The sequence below is a fragment of the Amia ocellicauda genome, chromosome 18, assembly GCF_036373705.1.
Source record: "Amia ocellicauda isolate fAmiCal2 chromosome 18, fAmiCal2.hap1, whole genome shotgun sequence".
Lineage (NCBI taxonomy): Eukaryota > Metazoa > Chordata > Actinopteri > Amiiformes > Amiidae > Amia > Amia ocellicauda.
Genome location: NC_089867.1, coordinates 24,183,460 through 24,196,290, shown reverse-complemented (window position 1 = coordinate 24,196,290; position 12,831 = coordinate 24,183,460). Strand labels below are relative to the sequence as shown.

The 12,831-nt window shown below is 39.2% G+C and overlaps 1 protein-coding gene across 1 annotated transcript in view; it reads right to left on the bottom strand.

Annotated features, from left to right (window-relative positions):
• The window catches only part of LOC136713541 (serine-rich adhesin for platelets), a 36,965-nt gene that overhangs the window by 20,539 nt on the left and 3,595 nt on the right, over positions 1-12,831 (bottom strand). Inside the window, exon 2 of the mRNA XM_066690659.1 lies at positions 2,745-3,785. Coding sequence (XP_066546756.1) covers positions 2,745-3,785 — 1,041 coding nt within the window. The remainder of the gene's footprint in view (positions 1-2,744; positions 3,786-12,831) is intronic.

The window sequence follows — 12,831 nt, the reverse complement described above, 5'->3', positions numbered from 1 at the left end:
TTCTGTTGTGTGAGGTGACGTTGTGTGTTGTTCAGTAGTTTCTGTAGAAGAATGAGGCACATTTGATGTCACAGAAGTGTGTGATTCAGTTGAGACAGTAGAGGTTGACGATTTATTTTTCTCTTCTGGTGTGACATGTGTTGAATGTTTTCCAGTGGAAGATGGTTCTTCTGTTGTGTGAGGTGACGTTGTGTGTTGTTCAGTAGTTTCTGTAGAAGAATGAGGCACATTTGATGTGACTGAAGTGTGTGATTCTGTGGAGAGAGTAGAGGTTGATGAAGTATTTTTCTCTTCTGGTGTGAAATGTGTTGAATGTTTTCCAGTGGAGGATGGTTCTTCTGTAGTGTGAGGTGACTTTGTACTTGTATGCTTTAGACTAGTTTCTGTAGAAGTATGAGGAACATTTGATGTCACAGAAGTGTGTGATTCAGTGGACACAGTAGAGGTTGACGATTTATTTTTCTCTTCTGGTGTGAAATGTGTTGAATGTTTTCCCGATGAAGAGGGATCTTCTGTTGTGTGAGGTGACGTTGTGTGTTGTTCAGTAGTTTCTGTAGAAGAATGAGGATCATTTGATGTCACAGAAGTGTGTGATTGAGTTGAGACAGTAGAGGTTGACGATTTATTTTTCTCTTCTGGTGTGACATGTGTTGAATGTTTTTCTGTGGAAGATGGTTCTTCTGTTGTGTGAGGTGACGTTGTGTGTTGTTCAGTAGTTTCTGTAGAAGAATGAGGCACATTTGATGTCACAGAAGTGTGTGATTCTGTGGAGAGAGTAGAGGTTGATGAAGTATTTTTCTCTTCTGGTGTGAAATGTGTTGAATGTTTTCCAGTGGAGGATGGTTCTTCTGTAGTGTAAGATGAGCTTGTACTTGTATGCTTTAGAGTAGTTTCTGTAGAAGAATGAGGAACATTTGATGTCAGAGAAGTGTGTGATTCAGTTGAGACAGTTGAGGTTGACGATTTATTTTTCTCTTCTGGTGTGACATGTGTTGAATGTTTTCCAGTGGAAGATGGTTCTTGTGTAGTGTGAGGTGACCTTGTTCTTGTATGCTTTAGACTAGTTTCTGTAGAAGTATGAGGAACATTTGATGTCACAGAAGTGTGTGATTCTGTGGAGAGAGTAGAGGTTGACGATTTATTTTTCTCTTCTGGTGTGACATGTGTTGAATGTTTTCCAGTGGAAGATGGTTCTTGTGTAGTGTGAGGTGACCTTGTTCTTGTATGCTTTAGACTAGTTTCTGTAGAAGTATGAGGAACATTTGATGTCACAGAAGTGTGTGATTCTGTGGAGAGAGTAGAGGTTGACGATTTATTTTTCTCTTCTGGTGTGAAGTGTGTTGAATGTTTTCCCGATGAAGAGGGATCTTCTGTTGTGTGAGGTGACGTTGTGTGTTGTTCAGTAGTTTCTGTAGAAGAATGAGGATCATTTGATGTCACAGAAGTGTGTGATTGAGTTGAGACAGTAGAGGTTGACGATTTATTTTTCTCTTCTGGTGTGACATGTGTTGAATGTTTTTCTGTGGAAGATGGTTCTTCTGTTGTGTGAGGTGACGTTGTGTGTTGTTCAGTAGTTTCTGTAGAAGAATGAGGCACATTTGATGTCACAGAAGTGTGTGATTCTGTGGAGAGAGTAGAGGTTGATGAAGTATTTTTCTCTTCTGGTGTGAAATGTGTTGAATGTTTTCCAGTGGAGGATGGTTCTTCTGTAGTGTGAGGTGACTTTGTACTTGTATGCTTTAGAGTAGTTTCTGTAGAAGTATGAGGAACATTTGATGTCACAGAAGTGTGTGATTCTGTGGAGAGAGTAGAGGTTGACGATTTATTTTTCTCTTCTGGTGTGAAGTGTGTTGAATGTTTTTCTGTGGAAGATGGTTCTTCTGTTGTGTGAGGTGACGTTGTGTGTTGTTCAGTAGTTTCTGTAGAAGAATGAGGCACATTTGATGTCACAGAAGTGTGTGATTCTGTGGAGAGAGTAGAGGTTGAAGATTTATTTTTCTCTTCTGGTGTGAAGTGTGTTGAATGTTTTTCTGTGGAAGATGGTTCTTCTGTTGTGTGAGGTGACGTTGTGTGTTGTTCAGTAGTTTTTGTAGAAGAATGAGGAACATTTGATGTCAGAGAAGTGTGTGATTCTGTGGAGAGAGTAGAGGTTGATGAAGAATTTTTCTCTTCTGGTGTGAAATGTGTTGAATGTTTTCCAGATGAATAGGGTTCTTCTGTTGTGTGAGGTGATGTCGTGTGTTGTTCAGTAGTTTCTGTCGAGGAATTAGGAACATTTGATGTCAGAGAAGTGTGTGATTGAGTTGAGACAGTAGAGGTTGACGATTTATTTTTCTCTTCTGGTGTGACATGTGTTGAATGTTTTTCTGTGGAAGATGGTTCTTCTGTTGTGTGAGGTGACGTTGTGTGTTGTTCAGTAGTTTCTGTAGAAGAATGAGGCACATTTGATGTCACAGAAGTGTGTGATTCAGTTGAGACAGTTGAGGTTGACGATTTATTTTTCTCTTCTGGTGTGACATGTGTTGAATGTTTTCCAGTGGAAGATGGTTCTTCTGTTGTGTGAGGTGACGTTGTGTGTTGTTCAGTAGTTTCTGTAGAAGAATGAGGCACATTTGATGTGACTGAAGTGTGTGATTCTGTGGAGAGAGTAGAGGTTGATGAAGTATTTTTCTCTTCTGGTGTGAAATGTGTTGAATGTTTTCCAGTGGAGGATGGTTCTTCTGTAGTGTGAGGTGACTTTGTACTTGTATGCTTTAAAGTAGTTTCTGTAGAAGTATGAGGAACATTTGATGTCACAGAAGTGTGTGATTCTGTGGAGAGAGTAGAGGTTGATGAAGTATTTTTCTCTTCTGGTGTGAAATGTGTTGAATGTTTTCCAGTGGAGGATGGTTCTTCTGTAGTGTAAGGTGAGCTTGTACTTGTATGCTTTAGAGTAGTTTCTGTAGAAGAATGAGGAACATTTGATGTCAGAGAAGTGTGTGATTCAGTTGAGACAGTTGAGGTTGACGATTTATTTTTCTCTTCTGGTGTGACATGTGTTGAATGTTTTTCTGTGGAAGATGGTTCTTCTGTAGTGTGAGGTGACGTCGTGTGTTGTTCAGTAGTTTCTGTAGAAGAATGAGGCACATTTGATGTCAGAGAAGTGTGTGATTCTGTGGAGAGAGTAGAGGTTGATGAAGAATTTTTCTCTTCTGGTGTGAAATGTGTTGAATGTTTTCCAGATGAATAGGGTTCTTCTGTTGTGTGAGGTGATGTCGTGTGTTGTTCAGTAGTTTCTGTCGAGGAATTAGGAACATTTGATGTCAGAGAAGTGTGTGATTGAGTTGAGACAGTAGAGGTTGACGATTTATTTTTCTCTTCTGGTGTGACATGTGTTGAATGTTTTTCTGTGGAAGATGGTTCTTCTGTTGTGTGAGGTGACGTTGTGTGTTGTTCAGTAGTTTCTGTAGAAGAATGAGGCACATTTGATGTCACAGAAGTGTGTGATTCTGTGGAGAGAGTAGAGGTTGATGAAGTATTTTTCTCTTCTGGTGTGAAATGTGTTGAATGTTTTCCAGTGGAAGATGGTTCTTGTGTAGTGTGAGGTGACCTTGTTCTTGTATGCTTTAGACTAGTTTCTGTAGAAGTATGAGGAACATTTGATGTCACAGAAGTGTGTGATTCAGTGGACACAGTAGAGGTTGACGATTTATTTTTCTCTTCTGGTGTGAAATGTGTTGAATGTTTTCCCGATGAAGAGGGATCTTCTGTTGTATGAGGTGACGTTGTGTGTTGTTCAGTAGTTTCTGTAGAAGAATGAGGATCATTTGATGTCACAGAAGTGTGTGATTGAGTTGAGACAGTAGAGGTTGACGATTTATTTTTCTCTTCTGGTGTGACATGTGTTGAATGTTTTTCTGTGGAAGATGGTTCTTCTGTTGTGTGAGGTGACGTTGTGTGTTGTTCAGTAGTTTCTGTAGAAGAATGAGGCACATTTGATGTCACAGAAGTGTGTGATTCTGTGGAGAGAGTAGAGGTTGATGAAGTATTTTTCTCTTCTGGTGTGAAATGTGTTGAATGTTTTCCAGTGGAGGATGGTTCTTCTGTAGTGTTAGGTGAGCTTGTACTTGTATGCTTTAGAGTAGTTTCTGTAGAAGAATGAGGAACATTTGATGTCAGAGAAGTGTGTGATTCAGTTGAGACAGTAGAGGTTGATGAAGTATTTTTCTCTTCTGGTGTGATATGTGTTGAATGTTTTTCTGTGGAAGATGATTCATCTGTTGTTTGAGGTGACGTCGTGTGTTGATCAGTAGTTTCTGTAGAAGTATGAGGAACATTTGATGTGACTGAAGTGTGTGATTCAGTGGAGAGAGTAGAGGTTGATGACATTGTACTGTTTTGTGCTGAGATAAGAAATAGAGCAGAAACATCTTTAATTAGCTAAATGATCAAATATATATACATCTTTGAAATGCTTTGTATTTCATTTTTTAAACACTACTAGTATAATTCATAATTAATTGTTATTTTTGTAATTTTACAAAAGTTTGTAAAAATTAAATAATGATATTGGGAGATGGAGTAGTAGGTTTGTGGTTAGAAGTTTAAAACTGTAGCTTCCAATAGTGCTATTGCCATTCCCCGTTCTCCCTATTACTTCCTCATATGTGCTCAGCTTCCCATAATAGTGGGTTTGATCAAGTTGTCATACAACTCCAGGACCGAGTGTCTAGATAATAAATCAAATATAAATATGGGAAGCGAGAATCTCCACCCACATATATTTCATATCTAAAAGTATTTAATAAATCATAATTATTTTCGTCAGAATTACACTGTAAAACAACAACAACAAAACGAATCAGCCTGTCGGCTTGTGCTGTGTGTCGAATAAATTAACAGATTATTACTGTTGTTGTCGTTATTACTACTAATATTTAACAATAAAGTTGTCTCAGAAGTAGTAAGATGTTGAAAACATCCCCCATTTGACTCCTTTAAACGAGCTAATGAATTTTACCTCGAAGGAAATGTCAAAGGTCAAACTCAGGGTCATATTTTGAAAGCACATATATCGTTTGCTATATGATTTCCATATAGGTCTTTCCCCTCTCTGTGAGGCGTTATACACTCACCTAAAGGATTATTAGGAACACTATACTAATACTGTGTTTGACCCCCTTTCGCCTTCAGAACTGCCTTAATTCTACGTGGCATTGATTCAACAAGGTGCTGAAAGCATTCTTTAGAAATGTTGGCCCATATTGATAGGATAGCATCTTGCAGTTGATGGAGATTTGTGGGATGCACATCCAGGGCACGAAGCTCCCGTTCCACCACATCCCAAAGATTCTCTATTGGGTTGAGATCTGGTGACTGTGGGGGCCAGTTTAGTACAGTGAACTCATTGTCATGTTCAAGAAACCAATTTGAAATGATTCGACCTTTGTGAGATGGTGCATTATCCTGCTGGAAGTAGCCATCAGAGGATGGGTACATGGTGGTTATAAAGGGATGGACATGGTCAGAAACAATGCTCAGGTAGGCTGTGGCATTTAAACGATGCCCAATTGGCACTAAGGGGCCTAAAGTGTGCCAAGAAAACATCCCCCACACCATTACACCACCACCACCAGCCTGCACAGTGGTAACAAGGCATGATGGATCCATGTTCTCATTCTGTTTACGCCAAATTCTGACTCTACCATCTGAATGTCTCAACAGAAATCGAGACTCATCAGACCAGGCAACATTTTTCCAGTCTTCAACTGTCCAATTTTGGTGAGCTTGTGCAAATTGTAGCCTCTTTTTCCTATTTGTAGTGGAGATGAGTGGTACCCGGTGGGGTCTTCTGCTGTTGTAGCCCATCCGCCTCAAGGTTGTACGTGTTGTGGCTTCACAAATGCTTTGCTGCATACCTCGGTTGTAACGAGTGCTTATTTCAGTCAAAGTTGCTCTTCTATCAGCTTGAATCAGTCGGCCCATTCTCCTCTGACCTCTAGCATCAACAAGGCATTTTCGCCCACAGGACTGCCACATACTGGATGTTTTTCCCTTTTCACACCATTCTTTGTAAACCCTAGAAATGGTTGTGCGTGAAAATCCCAGTAACTGAGCAGATTGTGAAATACTCAGACCGGCCCGTCTGGCACCAACAACCATGCCATGCTCAAAATTGCTTAAATCACCTTTCTTTCCCATTCAGACATTCAGTTTGGAGTTCAGGAGATTGTCTTGACCAGGACCACACCCCTAAATGCATTGAAGCAACTGCCATGTGATTGGTTGGTTAGATAATTGCATTAATGAGAAATTGAACAGGTGTTCCTAATAATCCTTTAGGTGAGTGTAGATGTAAAAGTTAAAATCTTCCATTTGAGCCAAAATGAGAGGTCAAAGTTGAAGATCAAGGACATTTTTTATTAGAACACTTATGGTTTAGCAAATGTGACTCTTTAATCTGAAAGCAGTTATTAGGCAATACGACTCTTAACTATTAACGCCCGCCCTTATTTTCGCTTGGTTGGACTTCTTAGATGCGCAAGTGTTTAATATTGGCATTATAAGGAGTACAGGTTTGTGTACACCTATCAAATTAAACTAGACAACCTGTACTATACTATTCTGCATAGCTGATCATGATTAGACAAACTATATTACAGTACTACCAAGTTTTTTCACAAAAAGAGAAATGCACTTTTTTCTTTTATTTTTACTTTTTTGAAAATTTCTTGAAATTATTTTGAAATTATTAAGAAGTGGAAGTGGCACCACCAAGACTCTGCCTAGATCAGACCGTCCCTCCAAACTGGATGACAGAGAAAGAAGGAGATTTGCAAGTGCACATCCTACCAAAGGCAGCAGCTCAAGGGTTCACTTGCAGCTCTCTTTTCACTTAAAGCAAAGTTAAAATCGATGTGTGTAGTGCTGTGCAATTAGCTAGTTTCTGATATCTGATATCCGATATGGCAGTGCCTGGAATCATATAATCATCTAAAAAATATTGAAAGTTCTGGGTGGTGAAATACATTTTTTATTACTACAATCTGATGGTTCTTTCGGAAACATATGACGATGGGGCCATGCATGTGCATAAAATGTAAGTTTTTAAAGATTTTCGTGACTTTTTCTGATTTTCTCTGTTGACTCTCTGCAAAGCAGCACCAGAGTTTGCACCCCCGTGACGTCACGGCCAATTTCTTGATCTCTGATTTCTGGTACATAGAATGAGCAGGACATGAAAAACTCACTCCACAGAATATGCTCCTACTTATAGAATAACCTGAGAAAATATGGATTTTCGGTGGAGGTCCTCTTTAATAGTGATTTTCCTGTGTTGTTTATTGAGTTATTTTTTTATTATTTTTTTTATTTCAGGTAGACGCCATTTTCCAGGGTTGTGAGTTGTGTGCAGAGGTCTCCCCCAAGATCCTGGTAGTTCACAGAGAAAAGCATTTAAGAACCTCTGCCCTTTAGTAATAAGGTATGTGTATGATGCATTATTTTATGGGGGATTTGACTGTGTTCTGTTTGGTACATTATGTTTCCATCACATTTCTTATCCAGAGTTGGTCTGGAAGCACATTCCTCAGTGATACCTTTAGGGGGTGTTGTTGATCCTTTGAAAGTATATTTTTAACAGTTTTCTTCCCCCCTCGTAGCAACAGTAAAAGATAACTACAAGATAAATGTATTGCTGTATTATTTGTACTTATTCATATGGAAATAAACTATTTTCAGTTCTTAATCTTTTGTATCAACATCTATATCATGTTGACTCAAACATGCTTCAGTTGTAAATACCACAATTAGGAGACTTACAGAAATTATCCTAAATATTCTTATTGTTGTTCCTCAGACTATAACAGTTTATCAGGTGTTTTTTATAGTAGCTATGTTCCTGTCTAACCTTGAGATTTAATTTAAAAACTGTGTGCTCCAGACTTTCCATGTTGCCTGTTGGAGTGTATGAAAGGAAAGTGAAGCATTTCTAGTTAGAAATACATGTAATATTGTCAGATACCTATGAGTGGTTTGTGGTTTGGACTCAGTCTTTTCTGCGTGTGTGCTGCGTGTATTTAATAAAAACTGGACAAATTCAGATTCTACATTTTTAAATCTGAGCAAATGTTTGACAGTCTAACTGTAGTTACTGACGAGTCTACAGATGCAAAACTTTGTCTTTTGCACATTTTTGTATTTTCTCCAAGGACTACCAGATGATATACCTCAGATGAACTGAAAGTAATATTATTCACCGATACAGTCCGTGAATTGCTATCAGTGGTGCAGGGTGTTGTTTAAACGCATTTGAAGTTCATTTTAATAATGTGACTGGATTTGTCTCCAAGAATGCCAGTTACATGATCAAGGTACACAATGACATTCCTCGAGGTTTACCACCAAATTCAGTACGTTTGGCTTGAAATGCTCACATTACAGCCCTTGCCACAATATCAGTGCAAATCATTTTCTGAAAGCAGTTGTGAAACAATATGTAGCCTATACACTCACTTAAAGGATTATTAGGAACACCTGTTCAATTTCTCATTAATGCAATTATCTAATCAACCAATCACATGGCAGTTGCTTCAATGCATTTAGGGGTGTGGTCCTGGTCAAGACAATCTCCTGAACTCCAAACTGAATGTCTGAATGGGAAAGAAAGGTGATTTAAGCAATTTTGAGCGTGGCACGGTTGTTGGTGCCAGACGGGCCGGTCTGAGTATTTCACAATCTGCTCAGTTACTGGGATTTTCACGCACAACCATTTCTAGGGTTTACAAAGAATGGTGTGAAAAGGGAAAAACATCCAGTATGCGGCAGTCCTGTGGGCGAAAATGCCTTGTTGATGCTAGAGGTCAGAGGAGAATGGGCCGACTGATTCAAGCTGATAGAAGAGCAACTTTGACTGAAATAACCACTAGTTACAACCGAGGTATGCAGCAAAGCATTTGTGAAGCCACAACACGTACAACCTTGAGGCGGATGGGCTACAACAGCAGAAGACCCCACCGGGTACCACTCATCTCCACTACAAATAGGAAAAAGAGGCTACAATTTGCACAAGCTCACCAAAATTGGACAGTTGAAGACTGGAAAAATGTTGCCTGGTCTGATGAGTCTCGATTTCTGTTGAGACATTCAGATGGTAGAGTCAGAATTTGGCGTAAACAGAATGAGAACATGGATCCATCATGCCTTGTTACCACTGTGCAGGCTGGTGGTGGTGGTGTAATGGTGTGGGGGATGTTTTCTTGGCACACTTTAGGCCCCTTAGTGCCAATTGGGCATCGTTTAAATGCCACGGCCTACCTGAGCATTGTTTCTGACCATGTCCATCCCTTTATGACCACCATGTACCCATCCTCTGATGGCTACTTCCAGCAGGATAATGCACCATGTCACAAAGGTCGAATCATTTCAAATTGTTTTCTTGAACATGACAATGAATTCACTGTACTAAACTGGCCCCCACAGTCACCAGATCTCAACCCAATAGAGCATCTTTGGGATGTGGTGGAACGGGAGCTTCGTGCCCTGGATGTGCATCCCACAAATCTCCATCAACTGCAAGATGCTATCCTATCAATATGGGCCAACATTTCTAAAGAATGCTTTCAGCACCTTGTTGAATCAATGCCACGTAGAATTAAGGCAGTTCTGAAGGCGAAAGGGGGTCAAACACAGTATTAGTATGGTGTTCCTAATAATCGTTTAGGTGAGTGTATATTGCCCAAGCAGAGAACTGTTTTAAAGACCACCTGACAGAAGCTTTCCAACAAGAAGTCTGTACTTCACCCATAAAGTGGCCACCTGAGCCGTGGGTAACACACTATGGTCATTTGCTGTGGAATATCATTCCTAATATATCCCTTTTTAAGCAGGCTTTGTTTTAAACAAAATGCTCAATTAATCTAAACCCTGTAGTGTTAAAGGACCTCCTGAAATTGCTTACAGATACGCAAGTTTAAAATGATTTGGATTAAAGCTGAATAATTATTTTCCAGTGTAACACAGAAGGCTAAAAGATATTTGCCAGTTGTTCCCAATGAGCTACTTTGAGTTTTTAAAGGTTTTACTGCTAGGTGTCGTTAATCACCGGCACCGCAGAACTTCTGGTTTACATGTCGTGGTAGTGCAAACATACACAAAGCTTTGACACAGGAGATTTAGGGACTGAGTTTAGCCTTGTTCAGGGCCTTAATAATGCCGAGCAGGTGATGCTGTGAACCTGGTTGTTCGATCAGAGAAAGACATGATTCTGCCAGAGATAAAGACAGGTGGGGTGTGTGACGATACTGGAGGCAGACATAAAGGCAGGCAGCTTTGGAGCCTTTCATCAGTGTCATTAGAAATCTCTCTAAAATCAGACTATATAGTACAAGCAGTCGAATTACAGATATTATCAGGTTCAATTTTATTATTTTATTTAGAAATCGATGGTTAATACGTCTGAATGTAGATCCATACATTATTGATAATAGAACGACCTAACCAGAATAAAAGCAGGCCGGTGTCGTGTAATGTATAATGAGCTGTCAGCTGTGATTGACAGCCCAAGGATCCCCGGATGCGATTTTTAGAATCTGAGTAAAAACAGTTATTATATTATTTGATGTCAGATCTGCAGGGAGAGTCTGGGAGAGCATGAAGTGCCCAAAGGTAAACACACAAAATTTAAAGTGGAATTGTTAGGTTAAAGATCTTTAATCTACGTTAAGCGATCTCCGCATTCAATTGCACATTATGTAAAAATTTAAACACAGTGTTATTTAATGTTTTTTAAAACTCATCAATAATCATTTAACGAGTTAGACCACTAGGCCAGTGAAATGCCTTAAGTTTTCTTTCCTTCTGGACAATTTTATTTGCATAGTCCTGACTTCGGCTCATATCATGATCATTTCACTGACTGATTTCTTCTTTCTTCTTCTGTACATGTTTTTACAGAACAACGTAAATCTCTGACAGCACCCAGGATTAACCAACTGATGATGCTTAAATTGAATAGCAAAATTGAATACACGGGACATTTTCTTTTATGAAACTGTAAGTGACACTTAATGTGCTGTTTGTGAACCTTGCATTATTACAATTATCTCTTATATATCTTTGTAACATATAATTTACAGCATTGATATTATGATTTCAGTATTAAATTGTAACATTTAATTAATTCTTATAAATAAGACATATTAGTAATAAATGGTTGCATGTCCCTTTAAATAAATGTTTGAGCTGCTGCTGCCAGTGAAAATAATTAAGATGATTAAAGGACTCAGTATATTATTAATCAATAAGTGGTTTCATTAAGAAGGCTACTTGACTGCCTTGCACTAGGAGGAATGACATGTAGCATTAGAAAGCAAGTTGCAATACAACACAGGGCCCTACTAATGACTTGAGCTCAATACAGTAAATACTTATCAGTACATTTCCTTATCAGCAGGAATCATGGTATAAATGTAACCTGAAACCAAACAATGGCATGAATTGAAGTGACTGAACTGTAAAAATTCACTGACCAGGTATATTCATTAAGGTACACTTCAGAAGAAAACAGGAGATGTACTTTACCTGCATCGGTGGTTGCAGAGGTGGAAGAACATAACATAATTAAACATAACATGTACAATAAGAGGGACAGATGTCCCAGAAACTGTTTGTAGAGCCTCTTCATTTTCAGTCAGTGCAAGTTCCAAATTTCCAAATCCGGGTCATCCACTTCATTCCAAATTCATGCCTCAACGGGGCCGTGTTTAAAAAGCCTTCCAAAAGATTCCCCCCCAACGTGTTCCAGAGCTGTCCTGCACCGGCGAGAAACAATCTCTTAAAAAATATATAGAAAATAATAACGCTCTTGGGTTTTATGTAGTCCTTGTACGAGATTGCTGATAGAGTGATGACTCTTTGTTACGCGTGTTCTTGTTCAATAACTAAATAACTGAAGAAAAATCGTAATCCACTGCTCAATAGCCACACTGTATCTTTCACAATCTCATCAGCAGAGTTAGGTTGAGTGTATGAGACACCCAAGGAGTGGAGGTGCTTTTTCTGTACCAGTACACACCTTGTGTAAACCTCCAGACATGCATCACAAGGTACAACCCTTATTGGAGAACACAGCAGGTCCCAGGGTAACGTCACCTGCTGCTCTGGCTCACACCTCTGATCTTCTGTGCCTTATCGATACAGTATAGCAGACAGTGCAGGAAACCTTGAAATCCCTGACAGACCCCGATAATAATTGCAGAACTGCTGTGTTATGACCCGGCTGCCCCAGATACAGACGTACATACAGTTCTCCATAAGTCCAAAGTGAAGGTATTATGTTTACTGGGCAATTTTTTAAGGTTACAATTTGTTGGCACAAATAGATATATATATATATATATTTTTTTTTTAATTATTATTTCTCTAGAAATTATGTAATATTTCCTGGAATGATTGAACAGAAGAAAGGTGAAGAACAGTGAAGGCATTTACTAGTTTAAGGCACACAGCTGTGGTCACATTGGTGTACAGTGTGCTACTGCTTTGACCACAGCTTGGACTGACCAATGGAAAATAAACAGAAATGTCCAGTTTCAGCCCATTGGGTTGTAAAGTTGTAGGGTTGAGCAATGCAAGTGATACTGCTGTAGTGTGGACTGGCTAGATGGTCTCATTTATATTGAAGTCCCATGGTGGTCAGTAAATTCATGAAGACTTGCACTGCAGGACAATCCTTGCAGTAACTTGCCCAATACACGGTTGTCTGTGTTGGTGTTCTCCTAAAGCTTTTCCATTGATGTTGTTTTATCATGTGTGTTTTGTGTGTGTTTGTAGCTGTGCCGATGTTCAACCACA